General features: G+C 40.2%; 1 protein-coding gene across 2 annotated transcripts in view; it reads right to left on the bottom strand.

Annotated features, from left to right (window-relative positions):
* Positions 1–15,936, bottom strand: part of LOC112261469 (protein kinase C epsilon type-like) — a 201,654-nt gene extending 185,718 nt beyond the window's left edge. The window contains exon 1 of one of the 2 annotated variants that reach the window (XM_042327327.1): positions 14,586–15,936. In XM_042327327.1, the coding sequence (XP_042183261.1) occupies positions 14,586–14,933 (348 nt within the window). In that variant the 5' untranslated portion in view covers positions 14,934–15,936. Of the gene's footprint in view, positions 1–10,125; positions 10,807–14,585 lie in introns of those variants that run through there. The other variant, XM_042327329.1, reaches the window with a different exon arrangement.
* Between the last annotated feature and the right edge of the window lie 1,769 nt (positions 15,937–17,705).

The following is a 17,705-nucleotide window of genomic DNA, read 5'->3' as shown; positions in this document are numbered from 1 at the left end:
AGCAGTATCCAAATCCATAGGAGGCATTGATCACAATATAATAGGCATATCTAGGTAAACCAAAGTTCCAAAGGCTGGGCCTAATATAGTGTATAAGAGGTCATATAAGAAGTTTTGTAGTGATTCATATGTTGATGATGTAAAAAATATTTGCTGGTCTGTGGTGTGTAATGAGGAGCAACCAGAAGCTTCACTGGACATATTTATGAAACTATTTATTCCAGTTAATAATAAGCACACAACCATTAAGAAAATTACTGTAAAAACGTATATCCCCTTGATGAGGAATTGAAAACTGGTATGAATGAGAGGGCGGAGGCAAAAGGTATGGCAAATAAATCTGGCAACTCAACTGATTGGCAAACGTACTGCAAATGAAGAAATCATGTGACTAAATAAAAATAAAATATACTATGAAGCAAAGATCAATTATATAAAGAATAACAGTAAAAAGCTTTGAAGCACCTTAAATAACATTTTGGGAAAAAAAAGCCAACTCATCTCCATCATTCATTGAATCAGATGGCTCATTCATCACAAAGTCCTCTGATATTGCCAACTACTTTTATGACTTTTTCATTGGCAAAACAAGCAAATTTAGGGGTGAACTGCCAGCAACAAATGCTGACACTAAGTATATAAGACCAAATTATGAAAGACAATAATTGTACATTTGAATTCCGTAAAGTCAGTGTGGAAGAGGTGAAAAAATTATTGTTGTCTATCAACAATGACAAGCCTCCAGGGTCTGACAATCTGGATGGAAAATTACTGAGGATAATAGTGGACGAAATAGGCACTCCTATTTGCCACATCTTCAATTTAAGTGTGTGCCCTCAGGCCTGGAGGGAAGCTAAAGTCATTCCAACACTCCGACCAATCAGCCTGTTACCAACCCTTAGTAAACTTCTGGAAAAAATTGTTTGACCAGATACAATACTTTTTCACAGTAAACTAATTGACAACAGACTTTCAGCACGCTTATAGAGAAGAACACTCAACAAGCACAGCACTTACACAAATGACTGATGATTGGCTGAGAGAAATTTATGATAAAATGATTGTGGGGGCTGTCTTGTTAGACTTCAGTGCAGCTTGTGACATTATCTATCATATTCAGCTGCAAAAACATATATGTTATGGATTTACACCCCCTGCTATAATGTGGATGAAGAGTTACTTGTCTAACAGAATACAGAGGGTGTTCTTTAATGGAAGCCTCTCAAACATAATCCAGCTAGAATCAGGAATTCCCCAGGGTAGCTGTTTAGGCCCCTTGCTTTTCTCAATTTTTACTAACGACATGCCACTCACTGCCTTTGAGTAAAGCTAGAGTGTCAATGTATGGGGATGACTCAACACTATACACATCAGCTACTTCAGTGACTGAAATGACTGCAACACTTAACAAAGAGTTGCAGTTAGTTTGAGTGGTTGGCAAGGAATAAGTTAGCCCTATTTCTAAAACTAAAAGCATTTTATTCGGGACAAATAAAATATATTGATATAGTCGTAGCTAAGATGAGGAGAAGTCTGTCCATAATAAAGTGATGCTCTACCTTCTTATCAACACTATTAACAAGGCAGGTCCTACAGGCCCTAGTTTTTGGCGAACCTGGACTACTGTTCAGCCATGTGGTCAGATCCCCAAAAAAGGACTAAGGAAAATTGCAATCAGATCAGTTGTCATCTGAGACATTATTACTGATTATAGGATAACAAACTGTATCTTGGAAAGTCTACACATTATAGTTATCAGATTCACATGGAATTGTTGTGCAATTTAAATGTTTAAATATGAAACTATTTGTGAACAGATTAAATGTAATTTTAGCTTCTAAATGAGAGAATTGGTTTTCATAAGTGATATAGGCTCAACTCAGTGGCCCCGCCCATGTGAACAGACATTGGTTGTAAACTATGAAACAAATGTAACTTTGTGTTCCCGAGGAAGTGAGGACGACGGTCCATACGTTAAAAGGGCTAATATCAAACTAAGAACTAAGCCAAGTATGGCAACTTGGTATGAACTTTGAACTCTTATTCACTAAAGAAGTGATACTTCCTAGACGTTGAGTGAGCAACAGCAGCTGTAAACATATCTCATATGTATATACTGTACTCGATACCATCTACTGCATCTTGCCTATGCCGCTCTGTACCATCACTCATTCATATATCTTTATGTACATTTTCTTTATCCCTTTACACTTGTGTGTATAAGATAGTAGTTTTGGAATTGTTAGTTAGATTACTCGTTGGTTATTACTGCATTGTCGGAACTAGAAGCACAAGTATTTCGCTACACTCGCATTAACATCTGCTAACCATGTGTATGTGACAAATACATTTGATTTGATTTGATTTGCGGAAAGGATGCACAAAGTATCTCTTCTACTAAACACACAACGCTACTACAACGCATTCGTTCTACCAGACATTCTTCTGAGGACAGGAAGATCTCTGTTGGGAAAAACGACCTTCCATCTACAACCAACCTATTGAAGCACCGCTCAGAGTGAATATTTCTTGCATTTTCCTTTTCCAAATGGGCGGTTATTTGGAATGCATACGCTTCTGTATTTACGATAGCATAGCTTTACAAGGTCCGATCAGAGAACAAATTCCTTTGATCCTCAGTCTTCCCGCGCTTTCATTCAAAACCCAACCCCCTCTATCTTTGGGTAACCAGCCACCATATCTGTTCCGTACGAAAGGGACGTTTTCTTTAATGACATAATTAGTAATCAATGTATGACCATCCTGTGTATGTGTAATTCTGTGTGATTGTTTAGGTATTTAGTAAATAAATAATTAAACCAAATTTTGTATTTCTGATTCAACTTGTTAGCCAGTGTTCGTGAAGAAGAAATCAAGAAATCTACGACTTCAGATGAGACTGAATAAGGTGAATGATTAAAAACTGACTGCTATTGATGTAAAATATTACCAGGTCTTTAAGAGTTTATTCGGAAGACAACAGCTCTATGAACATTATTTTGTGGTGCCTCGTCTTTCTAGTTAATTACATTTACATTTACATTGTATGTTACCCTACAATGTTATGTTACCCTACTATGTTGTGTTACCCTACTATGTTATGTTACACTACTATGTTATGTTACACTACTATGTTATGTTACACTACCATGCTATGTTACCCTACTGTGTTATGTTACACTATGTTATGTTACTCTATTACGTTATGTTACACTATTATGTTATGTTACCCTACTTTGTTATGTTACTGTACTATGTTATGTTAACCTTGTTACGGTTTTCTAGGTGTGAAGGAGAGTCGGACCAAAATGCAGCGTGTAGATTGCGATCCATGTTTAATGAACGAACGTAAAACACGAATCAATAACAAACACTACAAAACAAAGAACTTAACGAAAACCGAAACAGCCTATACTTGTGTAAACTAACACTGAGACAGGAACAACGACACATAGGACAACGACCCACCACAAACTCAAAGAATATGGCTGCCTAAATATGGTTCCCAATCAGAGACAACGATAAACACCTGCCTCTGATTGAGAACCACTCCAGACAGCCATAGACTTTGCTAGATAACCCCACTAGCTACAATCCCAATACATACACACCAAAACCCCAAGACAAAACACACCACAATACAAAAACCCCATGCCACACCCTGGCCTGACCCAATGCATGAAGAAAAACACAAAATACTTAGACCAGGGCGTGGCAAACCTACTATCCTTTGTTACCCTACTATGTTACACTACTATGTTATGTTACACTACTATGTTATGTTACACTACTATGTTATGTTACCCTACTATGTTATGTTACACTACTATGTTATGTTACACTACTATGTTACCCTACTATGTTATGTTACACTACTATGTTATGTTACCTACTATGTTATGTTACACTACTATGTTATGTTACACTACTATGTTATGTTACACTACTATGTTATGTTACACTACTATGTTATGTTACACTACTATGTTATGTTACCCTACTATGTTATGTTACACTACTATGTTACCCTACTATGTTATGTTACACTACTATGTTATGTTACCCTACTATGTTATGTTACACTACTATGTTATGTTACCCTACTATGTTATGTTACCCTACTATGTTATGTTACACTACTATGTTATGTTACCCTACTATGTTATGTTACACTACTATGTTATGTTACACTACTATGTTACCCTACTATACCACTACTATGTTATGTTACCCTACTATGTTATGTTACACTACTATGTTACCCTACTATGTTATGTTACACTACTATGTTATGTTACACTACTATGTTACCCTACTATGTTATGTTACACTACTATGTTACCCTACTATGTTATGTTACACTACTATGTTATGTTACCCTACTATGTTATGTTACCCTCCTATGTTATGTTACACTACTATGTTATGTTACCCTACTATGTTATGTTACACTACTATGTTATGTTACCCTACTATGTTATGTTACCCTACTATGTTATGTTACACTACTATGTTACCCTACTATGTTATGTTACACTACTATGTTATGTTACCCTACTATGTTATGTTACCCTACTATGTTATGTTACACTACTATGTTATGTTACACTACTATGTTATGTTACACTACTATGTTCTGCTACCCTATTATGTTATGTTACACTACTATGTTATGTTACCCTACTACGTTATGTTACACTACTATGTTATGTTATACTACTATGTTATGTTATACTACTATGTTATGTTACACTACTATGTTATGTTACACTACTATGTTATGTTACACTACTATGTTACCCTACTATGTTATGTTACACTACTATGGTATGTTACCTTTGTTATGTTACCCTACTATGTTATGTTAACCTACTATGCTATATTTACCCTACTATGTTATGTTACACTACTATGTTATGTTACACTACTATGTTATGTTACACTACTATGCTATGTTACCGTATAATATGTTACCCTACTATGTTATGCTATACTATGTTTACACTACTACGTTATGTTACACTACTACGTTATGCTACACTACTATGTTATGTTATACTACTATGTTATGTTATACTACTATGTTATGTTACACTACTATGTTATGTTACACTACTATGTTATGTTACACTACTATGTTACCCTACTATGTTATGTTACACTACTATGGTATGTTACACTACTTTGTTATGTTACACTACTATGCTATGTTACCCTATAATGTTATGTTACACTACTATGTAATGTTACACTACTATGTTATGTTACACTACTATGCTATGTTACCCTATAATGTTATGTTACACTACTGTGGTATGTTACACTACTATGTTATGTTACACTACTATGCTATGTTACCGTATAATGTTATGTTAACCTACTATGTTATGCTACACTACTATGTTATGTTACACTACTATGTTATGTTACACTACTATGTTATGTTACACTATTATGTTATGTTACACTACTATGTTATGTTACACTACTATTATGTTGCATTACAACCTTTCATTTAAATTGATATTTATTTGGATTTCATGTAATGGACGTAAGCAAATAAGTCCAAATTGGTGAAGTGAAATGGAAAAAAATAACGGAAAAGTTGTGCATGTATATGTATTCACCCCCTTTGCTATGAAGCCCTAAATAAGATCTGTTTATCATATATGCATAATCACTTTAACTATACATTAATGTACATACTACCTCAATTGGCCCGACCAAACAGTGCCCCTGCACATTGGCTAACCGGGCTATTTGCACTGTGTCCCGCCATCCACCACCCACCAACCCCTCTTTTACGCTACTGCTACTCTCTGTTTATCATATATGCATAGTCACTTTAACCATATCTACATGTACCAACTACCTCAATCAGCCCGACTAACCGGTCTGTATATAGCCTCGCTACTGTATATAGCCTCGCTACTGTATATAGCCTCGCTACTGTTATAGTCTCACTACTGTATATAGCCTCGATACTGTTATAGTCTCACTACTGTATATAGCCTCGCTACTGTTATAGTCTCACTACTGAATGTAGCCTTGCTACTGTATATAGCCTCGCTACTGTCATAGTCTCACTACTGTATGTAGCCTTGCTACTGTATATAGCCTCGCTACTGTTATAGTCTCACTACTGTATATAGCCTCGATACTGTTATAGTCTCACTACTCTATATAGCCTCGCTACTGTTATAGTCTCACTACTGTTATAGTCTCACTACTGTATATAGCCTTGCTACTGTCATAGTCTCACTACTGTATATAGCCTCGCTACTGTTATAGTCTCACTACTGTATATAGCCTTGCTACTGTTATTTTTCACTGTCTTTTTTACTGTTGTTTTTATTTGTTTACTTACATATTGTTCACCTAATACCATTTTGCACTGTTGGTTAGAGCCTGTAAGTAAGCATTTCACTGTAAGGTCTACTACACTTGTTGTATTCAGCGCACGTGACGGATAAACTTTGATTTGATTTTAAATCGAAAGATACAAACCCCCAAAAAATCTATTTTAATTCCAGATTGTAAGGCAACAAAAATGCTAAGGAGGCGAATATTTTCGCAAGCCGCTGTACATTAAGAAGTAATAGAGGAAGAAGTAGTAGCTGAAGAAGTAGTAGGTTATGAAGTAGTAGATTATAAAGTAATAGATGAAGAAGTCGTAGATTATAAAGTAGTCGATCAAGAAGTAGTAGATTATGATGTAAAAGATTAAGAGGTAGTAATTGATGAAGTAGTAGATTAAGAAGTAGAACACAAAGAAATAATAGATGAAGAAGTAGTAGAGGAAGAAGTAGTAGTTATGAAGTAGTAGAGGATTAAGTAGTACACAAAGAAGTAGTAGGTTATGAAGTAGTAGATTGTGAAGTAGTATCTTATGAGGTAGTAGATAATGAAGTAATAGATGAAGAAGTAGTAGGTTATAAAGTAGCAGATCAAGAAGTAGTAGATAATGATGTAAAAGATTAAGGAGTAATAGCTGATGAAGTAGTAGATTAAGAAGTAGTAAACAAAGTAGTAGCTGAAGAAGTAGTAGTTATGAAGTAGCAGATGAATAAGTAGTAGTTTATGAAGTAGTAGCTGAAGAAGTAGTAGATGATAAAGTAGTAGATGAAGAAGTAGTAGATTATAAAGTAGTAGCTGAAGAAGTAGTAGAAGATTAAGTAGTACACAAAGAAGTAGTAGGTTATGAAGTAGTAGATTATGAAGTAGTATCGTAAGAAGTAGTAGATAATGAAGTAATAGATGAAGAAGTAGTAGGTTATAAAGTATTAGATGGAGAAGTAGTACACAAAGAAGTAGTAGATTAAGTATTAGATCAAAAAGTAGTAGTTGATGAAGTACTAGTGGATTAAGTAGTACATGAAGAAGTAGAAGATGAATAAGTAGTAGGTGAAGAAGTAGTAGTTGATGAAGTAGTAGCGGATTAAGTAGTATATGAAGTAGTAGTAGTAGTTGAAGAAGTAGTAGGTGAAGAAGTAGTAGGTGAAGGAGTAATAGATGAATAAATAGTAGGTGAAGGAGTAGTAGATGAAGAAGTAGTACTTTAATGAGTAGTAGTTGAAGAAGTAGTAGTTGAAGAAGTAGTAGATGAAGAAATAGTAAATGAAGAAGTAGTCATTGAATGAGTAGTAAAAATAAAATAAAATAAAAATGTATTGGTAACGTACACATGGTTAGCAGATGTTAATGTGAGTGTAGCGAAATGCTTGTTCTTCTAGTTCTGACAGTGCAGTAATATCTAACAAGCTAAAATAGTAGATGAAGAAGAAGTAGGTGAAATAGTAGTAGCTGAAGGAGACGTTCAACACTCAAAAGTGTGGTCACACATACAAATACACCGGCACACCCACATTTTATGTACCTGACTGAGTCGGCACCACACAATTGGGCCAACAGTTTCAGACAGGTTTGTTAACTTTGTTGATCATTTCTAAAAACAGCCTGGCTCCATAATCAGCCAGTTCAGATTTAAGCAACTTTATTGTTCATGATGCAGAAAAAAATAACTGTTCCCATTCTCTAGGGTTTATAAAAAGAAAGTATGGTGTTACAAGACCATCAAACACGATGTGGCCTCCTAGTTCTCCTCTACTATACTCAAGTAAGAATGGAACCCCACCAGAGGTTCAGAGAGAGGTCTCCCCCTGGCTCTCACACTCTCTCTTACTCCATCACACATGCTCACTCTCCGTTTCTGCCTCTGCCGCTCTTTCACGCTCTGTCACACACACACATTCACACTGGAGTTAAGTCCAATTCAATGGGGCTAGCAATGAGACAGGAGGGGGAGAGAGGCTACGAAGCCTGGGGCTAGCAATGAGACAGGAGGGGAGAGAGGCTACGAAGCCTGGGGCTAGCAATGAGACAGGAGGGGGAGAGAGGCTACGAAGCCTGGGGCTAGCAATGAGACAGGAGGGGAGAGAGGCTACGAAGCCAATGAGACGGCTAGCTGGGGCTATGAGACAGGAGGGGGAGAGAGGCTAGAAAGCCTGGGGCTAGCAATGAGACAGGAGGGGGAGAGAGGCTACGAAGCCTGGGGCTATCAATGAGACAGGGGGGAGAGAGGCTACGAAGCCTGGGGCTAGCAATGAGACAGGAGGAGGGGGAGGGGAGAGAGGCTATGAAGCCTGGGGCTAGCAATGAGACAGGAGGGGGAGAAAGGCTACGAAGCCTGGGGATAGCAATGAGACAGGAGGGGGAGAGAGGCTACGAAGTCTGGGGATAGCAATGAGACAGGAGGGGAGAGAGGCAGAGGCAGGGGGAGAGAGGCTACGAAGTCTGGGATAGCATAGAGACAGGAGGGGGGGGAGGCTACGAAGCCTGTGGATAGCAATGAGACAGGAGGGGGAGAGAGGCAGAGAGAGAGACTATGGAGCCTGTGGCAATGAGACAGGAGAGACAGGGGAGGGGAGAGAGGCAGAGAGGAGGGGAGAGAGGCGAAGCCTGTGGCTAGCATAGAGACAGGAGGGGAGAGAGGCAGAGAGAGGCTACGACGCCTGTGGCTAGCATAGAGACAGGAGGGGGAGAGAGGCAGAGAGAGGCTACGGAGCCTGTGGCTAGCATAGAGACAGGAGGGGGATAGATGCAGCTGCTGTCTGAGGATAAGGCAGACACAGGAGGGGCCCAGACAAAGAGGCCTGCCCAGGCTGACACATACTGTTTCACCCCACCCTCATAACACTCAGCCACTGAAGTTTACACAGCCGGACAATCTCACGCTTCACTCTCCCTATTACCAACTCTGCTGGACTGACTGCCTTGACTGAAAGCAAATGAAGATGTTTTACACACCTACTGTTGACTAAAACGGTATGGAATGTATTAGCTCATATACACTTCTCATTGTCTTGGATAGTCTACAATCAAAGCCACACTATACCAACTCCTGCTCAAGCCTCCTAATTAACAAGTTCTAACAGTCACAGAAACTCACAAGGCCCATTGTCAAAAGACAGAGACATTCTGAACAAAACATGAACAAAATGAACCATGAAAGATACAGCTATTGTGACGGTAATGTTTGAGTCAGCATGTGTATCCCTCCAATATTTTTTCTTTTGTGTGTGTGTGTGTGTGTGTGTGTGTGAGTGTGAGTGTGTGAGTGAGAGTACTATGTCTGTGCATGCATACACCTGTGCATCTTAGAGTGCATGTCTACACGTTCCTACCAGGGTACAAGTTCAGACAGGTTCTTCGAGGAGTAATCGTTGGCAAGCCTTCTAAATTAGGCAACATGCCTTGCATTTTGGACATTAATCATGGGGACCACCTATGAGGAGCTGCACATAAACAACGAGCAAGGAGAGATGGAAGGAAAGGACACAAGGCAAGATGGAAAGAAAGGACACAAGGAGCGATGAAAGGAAAGGACACAGAGAGCATGTGGAGATGGAAAGAAAGGACACAAGGAGAAAGGAAAGATGAAACGAAAGGACACAGAGAGCATGGGGAGATGGAAAGAAAGGACACAAGGAGAAAGGAAAGATGGAAGAAAAGGACACAAGGAGCAAGGAGAGATGGAAGGAAAGGACACAGAGAGCAATGCTGTTTAGGTCAGAGCAGGACAACAGTCTCTCCATCTGGAATACATATACAATGCTTAGCACTTACCAACACCCCTAAACTGACATTTTGCTCCCAGGGATGCGATCTCCAAACTACCTAGAAGTGAAAATGAGAGGGAGGGTAAGCTAAGGACAGAACTCCTTCAGCCCAGTCCAGCCAGCCGAGAACAGATCGTCCGTAGAGCTATGAACCAAGCACACCCTCCTGAGACATGCAAGGCGATGACAGAGCCTGATCCATCAACATCAGCACAGAACATTCCCAGCCCGACAAGTCAAACAGACAGAAACCCTATTGCCCTGAGCTTCCCCGGACCGTCAACGAGCTGTATACCTTCTCCTCCACCCCACAATGGACCTGATAGAGTCTAATCACTAATCCAAGCTCCCGCCTACCTCAGACACACTGTCGAGAGTGAACCTGTATGTCAGCATTTCATTGTACTGTGTACCATGTGTATCCTGTGTATTCCTCTTCAGAATGTACTGTATGTGAAAGCTGTCTGTCAGGAGAGCACAGGCCAGGATCACAGAGCACACCTATCTATCCACCTGCCACGCCAAGGCCAGGATCACAGAGCACACCTATCTATCCACCTGCCACGCCAAGGCCAGGATCACAGAGCACACCTATCTATCCACCTGCCATGCCAAGGCCAGGATCACAGAGCACACCTATCTATCCACCTGCCATGCCAAGGCCAGGATAACAGAGCACACCTATCTATCCACCTGCCATGCCAAGGCCAGGATCACAGAGCACACCTATCTATCCACCTGCCATGCCAAGGCCAGGATCACAGAGCACACCTATCTATCCACCTGCCACGCCAAGGCCAGGATAACAGAGCACACCTATCTATCCACCTGCCATGCCAAGGCCAGGATAACAGAGCACACCTATCTATCCACCTGCCATGCCAAGGCCAGGATAACAGAGCACACTTATCTATCCACCTGCCATGCCAAGGCCAGGATAACAGAGCACACCTATCTATCCACCTGCCATGCCAAGGCCAGGATCACAGAGCACACCTATCTATCCACCTGCCACGCCAAGGCCAGGATCACAGAGCACACCTCACAGAGCACACCTATCTATCCACCTGCCACGCCAAGGCCAGGATAACAGAGCACACCTATCTATCCACCTGCCATGCCAAGGCCAGGATAACAGAGCACACCTATCTATCCACCTGCCATGCCAAGGCCAGGATAACAGAGCACACCTATCTATCCACCTGCCAAGCCAGGATAACAGAGCACACCTATCTATCCACCTGCCATTCCAAGGCCAGGATAACAGAGCACACCTATCTATCCACCTGCCAAGCCAGGATAACAGAGCACACCTATCTATCCACCTGCCATGCCAGGCCAGGATAACAGAGCACACCTATCTATCCACCTGCCATGCCAAGGCCAGGATAACAGAGCACACCTATCTATCCACCTGCCATGCCAAGGCCAGGATAACAGAGCACACCTATCTATCCACCTGCCATGCCAGGCCAGGATAACAGAGCACACCTATCTATCCACCTGCCATGCCAAGGCCAGGATAACAGAGCACACCTATCTATCCACCTGCCATGCCAAGACCAGGAGAACAGAGCACACCTATCTATCCACCTGCCACGCAGGATAACAGAGCACACCTATCCATCTGCCATGCCGAGGCCAGGAGAACAGAGCACACCTATCCATCTGCCATGCCGAGGCCAGGAGAACAGAGCACACGCTGAGGCCAAGAGAACAGAACTACTCATAAGAGGAATAAAGCCACCCAGTATTTATGAAAATGTCATAATAGCCTTTGCTTTAGTGGCATACTAAGGAACAGAATTGCCTTCAAGACAATGAATAGTCCCAGTATTATTGTGAATATACCCTTTATTATAAGATGTCCATGTTATCCATCTCACCACTGATTATCAGTGATGAGGAGTATCTACATTATTAATATCATTTTTTTGTTTGTTCCTGTCTATGATTTTATAATCAGCATTTTATAATCATGGCCTAATATGAACAGCTCTGGAGTTTTGGATGTGGTAATCTGGTACCGGAACAGATACAGTTCAATCTCATACTGTAATGACATATTTATGAACTATGTTTTAGTGGATGCATTATGTTTATTTTATGTTGGGCAGTGTATGTGAAGTGATGTAGTCAGAAAAGATGCTGATATTTGGATGTCCTTGGGGCCAGAACCTGTAAGGATATGTAGATGTCCACAAACCATGGCCTACTTCCCTTCAGGGAACCTCAATCTCACCCACTCTCCTGTAGTGAAAACCTTGAGGAAGGAGTGCCTATGTTGAAGGGAAGTAGGCCAAGGAAAACAGCCTATTGTTTTCATGACTGGAATTCAAAGGTAAAATACCTATATCCTTCTTCACACAGAGTATGTTTACATGCGCACTAATAATGCAATATTAACCTGATTATGGCAATAGGCTGAGTAAGGCTTTAGTCATGTAAACACCATACTCTACTTATCTTAATCGGTGTAAAGTCATAACCGAAGTAAGCATAGGCTGATTGAAACAGATGAGCCCAAAGTTATTAGGTTGTGTAAATGCCTTAATAAGAGTCACAGCACTATATTTGATCTGCGCATGTGCTATCACCAGCAGAGCAAGTGTCCTTCAGTCTTTTGCGCGAGTAAAGTCAGTTCTGAAAAACTGAAAGTAATGTTATGCATCTTAGAAATTGTTTTCACATACAAACTTTATATGTCCATACTCAGAATCAAATAGGCATCAAAAAATAACATGGTCACTGGTCGCTGTGGTAGAACGTTTATTTTGATTGCCGATTTTCTGCATTTATTACAGTCCCATTGGGTAGCCTGATTTCAGATGTGTCCATGTAAACAGGATTATTAGGGAATAAAGCATGTAAATGTTTAAATCAAACTATTATATTAAGCGGACTATTCACAGTAATCATATTATTGTGTGCATGTAACCGTACTCACAGACTATCATAAGGTATAACATTATCTATGTCATATGATCTGTCTCATCATAATCCAAACAACATGTCAGCATTTATTGAAGATGTGTTGGACATAGCATTGATCATCTAATTTGGTGGACGATTGTAGATTTTGAAAAACAGTCTGTGGGCACCACATGTTCATGACCCTTCATTAGGTGTAATCATGTGCTGCATGTCTTCTCAAATGAGTCTACAGCTGCCTATCTTATAAAAGAGAACTTATGGCCCTAAGGCAACCTCATGATTCCAGTATTTATCTGGACGGTTGTGAAAGACTTCTCTGTATGTGGACCTTTGTCCCCATTAGAATTACATCTCAAGGGCATCATGGTTTCCAAGACATATGCAAATGACAAATCAATTGCAAGTTGTCACAGGCTCAGCAATAGTGCTCTCAAGTCATTGACACTTACATGCAACTTCTGCATTCAGAATATGAATTTGCCATTGAAATGACGGGTCTAGACGCACACAAGTCGCTTTGTGGTCTGATTGTGTTAAGATCTGGCTGACCACATCAGGAGATGGTCTGCGTTACATTGTGTGCTGATTTCTCCTCGGTCTGGATGCAATCAGGCTACCGAAAGCCATGCTGCGGGTGACGTCATCCGCACTCCTCCCTCAATTCTCCAGAGAACGTGGGTTTTGAGACCGAGGCACCTTCTCATTATAAAGTTGGAGGAAATACGTTTCTAGCGTGAGAGGAAAGTGTTTGCTGGCCTCATAAATGTTAGTCAGCTAACTAATATTTAGAAAAACGAGAGTTATGCTAACCCGTTTGCAATACATTTAGCTTTGCTTGCTAGCTAGCTACATAGGCCAGCTGGCTAGTTAGCTACAGTAGTTAGCTACTACTATCAGTTGTTGTGTTATTATCTATCATACGTTGCCTATTCCACCGTTTGCAGAATGCATACTGGCATTTGAATATAGCGCGGGAACACGGGAACATACAACATGTGGATGCATGACGTGTTCGGAATGCCATTATCAGAACACCAATGTGTGTGTGTGTGATCAAAATTGCTCTGCCTGTGTAAACGCAGCCTTACCGGCCTACCTGCCTGTCCTCCCCATCCCACATCGGATTTGAACTCACTCTTGCTTTTGACATGGAAACATGTTGCTTTTCTCAGAATGCAGGCTGCCTACATCGCAGCTGATAGGAATATTTATGACAGGCTTGTAAGGACCCTCACCCTCCTCTCCACCGTTCCTACGCAACGGGGTTATTTGCGCATAGATCTATCAGATCCTGGCTTGATACAGGTGAAACCAATGGTGGTTGGATGCATGCCGGGGGCTTTCGTGATGGTGATGTTAATGATAAAGGAACATTAATTCAAGGCCTAGGCTGTTTTGCAAAATAGTAATACAACTTTGTATAATAATTTAGTCTAATCGTAAGGGCATGAGGATGCTGAGAGTGAGATGAAAACAACTTGGTAAAAGGCGTTATGAGCAAGGAACACCAAATAATAAGGGGCCAAAGCATACCCATTCCTCGTAGTGCTTACTGCCATTCTGCAATATATCTTCGAACTGTATGATGCAGTTGGCCACGAAATCGTCATATCCAATTGGCGCGTCGTGAAACACCGACAGTTCGATTTTCCTTCCGTTATGCACCTCCGTAACGAACTCGTCGTTCCACGCAGGGCTGTTGGTTTTCTGTTTGGTGGAAGTTTGGCCCACACGCGAGTCATCCACGTTTAGTGCAATGTATGTGTCTAAGAGAAAAGTCTGGGTCTTTGGGCCAACCGCATGTCTGAGAGACCAAGCTGTCGGTTTCAAATCCAACGCCTCACAAATCCTGATCTTCAATAACCCATTGAAAACCACCATGGCGGTGATGTAATCCTCCTCAATAGGACTTGGAAGAAGAGTGGTTGTTTACAATAAATTCCTTTAACCCAAACACTTCAACTGGTCATAAATAATTTGTCCTAGTTGTATGTGTTGTTTGAATCCTCAAATGAAGACCACGGTTTGAATGGGTTGAGACTTAAATGTAACGGGGAATGCTGTCCCGTCTCACTCTAGTACACACATAGACTGCCAATCGGATGCAAATCAGTCCTCCCGAAACAGTCTAGTGAGAGTAAATTGTCTCGTTTTTGCTCTCTAACAGTCTTGGTTTTCCCAATGATAATCTCACATTTGGCGTTCAACCAGACAAAACCTTTCGTCTGAATATAATAAATACACGTCTTGAGAAGCTTATATGAAGGAAAAATACGACTATGCAGCAGTTGGAATGTCAACAGCCTACCCAAAACCGCAACACGACAGAGCAAAATCTATCAAAACTATCCTCGGCAACTCCACTATGCTTTGGAAACACTCGTATTCCACCGTTGGAAGAGACTGCTGCCTCCTCGCCGGGCATTTGGGATGTTTCCCAAACCGGCTACCCGACTTGTGAATTGCTCAAGCAGTGTATAGTTGCAGGTCGACTCTGTTGGGATTTTCTTGGTTTCTGTTGGCTCCTTATACTCCCAGACGATGTTCTTGCCGTTGCTGTACTTGGTTTCAGTTTGCTCCTTAAACTCCCAGGCTGTTTTCTCGCCGTTGCTGTTTTTGGTTTCCTGCACACCTCCCTTTTCTCATCCGACCGTCTAAACACTGGTGCAGGAAATGCGCAAAACACGTCAGTTTCTTTTTCTGAGGCGCGCTGCGTCTTGTCTATGCCAGATGGGGGAGTGCAACACAACTGTCAGTGTAGGCGAGTCGACCAGGCTGTCAGGACAGAGACGCATCCAAGGGCTCAAGTGACAGATACAGGGATATGATGTGCTGGAGTAGGCCTACTGATTACATCATTGTCTTTTCGGAAACATATCGGGGAGGCTCATTGCTGTGTTTGATAGGTCTATCCACCGAGTAGCAAGGTTATTACTCTTACAAGCAGGGGGCTATTGCGTCAAAGACATGGAAAAGGGGTGGATCATTGGGGTGGTTAGGTATGTCTGGTATTTGCAACAGATGATTATCTTATACTAGCCACAACACTGAATTACAGCACCTGAATTACACCGATAGCTCTAATAATGTAAGACATGTATCTGTTTTCCAAAACATAAAACCATATCGTAGCCGATGATTATGATCATAGGGTAATAGGCTTTGAATGACAATAATACACACTTGTTTAGCATTTTGTTAGTTATAGTATTTTTTTTTTTTTGCGACCAGATTAATAACCCATAAAATATGAAGATAGCCAACATATCTACATTTTTATTGAGCAAAAAAATTAAGTATGTTTGATCCCGACAGTGCATCCCGGTTGTGTGGTCTATAACGTCTAATTTATCGACCTTGACACAAGAAGAGCAGTGCGTGCATAGATAGATAGACAGACAGACAGACAGACAGATAGCATACATGTCATGCAACGTTTGCAACCACATATCACTGAGGTTTGCTTGAAAACACCCTTCACTGTTGCATGTATTTCTGCTGGGAATGCACCACATTTACATTTGAAGTGCAAATTGTCTGTTCATTTTTTTTTGGTGTAAGTCTCCACCATGTGGAAAGAATGAGGTGTCTGCACAGCTAGGCTTATACATGAATAGTGGACAATCGAAATCACTATGACCAATAGTCCAGGCAATAACAATATTTACAAAACAAACTGACAGACAACAGATGCCCATATAAATCATTATAGTAGAATAATTATAAATCAAACACATAATACAGACGTAGCCTGTTGCAAATGGAGTCAATATAGCCAATATAGTCAATTTAGTAAATAGAGTCAACAGGGTTAATAGAGTCAATAGAGTTAATATAGTCAATAGGGTCAATATATTCAATAGAGTCAATTAGCCCATAGAGTCAATAGTGTCAAAATAGTCAATATAGTCAATCTAGTCAATATACTTAATATATTTAATAGAGTCAATAGGGTCAATAGAGTCAATACGGTACACAGAGTCAATTGTGTCAATAAAGTCAATAGGGTCAGTATAGTCAATATACTCAATAGAGTCAATAGTGTCAATATAGACAATATAGTCAATATCGTCAATCGAGTCAATATAGTCAAAATAGTTAATAGAGTCAATATAGACATTAAGGTCAATAGTGTCAATACAGTAAATAGGGTCAATATATTCAGTCAAGTGAATATAGTAATTATAGTCAATAGAGTCAATATAGTCAATAGGGTCCATAGAGTCAAAAGTGTCAATACAGTAAATAGGGTCAATACAATCAGTAGAGTCAATAGGGTCAGTATAGTCAATATACTCAATAGAGTCAAACGTGTCAATAAAACAATATAAATAGAGTTTAATAGGGTCCATATAGTCAACATTGTCAGTAGAGTCTATAGGGTCAATAGATTCAATAGGGGCAATATTGTCAATAGTGTCAATTGTGTCAAAATAGTCAATATAGACAATAGAGTCAATAGCGTTAATATAGTCAATAGAGTCAATAGAGTCCATTTAGTCCATAGAGTCAATATATTCACTACAGTCAATAGAGTCAAATCAAATCAAATTTTATTTGTCACATTCACATGGTTAGCAGATGTTAATGCGAGCGTAGCGAAATGCTTGTGCTTCTAGTTCCGACAATGCAGTAATAACCAACGAGTAATCT

The sequence above is a fragment of the Oncorhynchus tshawytscha genome, linkage group LG01, assembly GCF_018296145.1.
Source record: "Oncorhynchus tshawytscha isolate Ot180627B linkage group LG01, Otsh_v2.0, whole genome shotgun sequence".
Lineage (NCBI taxonomy): Eukaryota > Metazoa > Chordata > Actinopteri > Salmoniformes > Salmonidae > Oncorhynchus > Oncorhynchus tshawytscha.
Note: the sequence above shows the minus strand (reverse complement) of the source record. Positions and strands in the feature narration are given on the sequence as shown.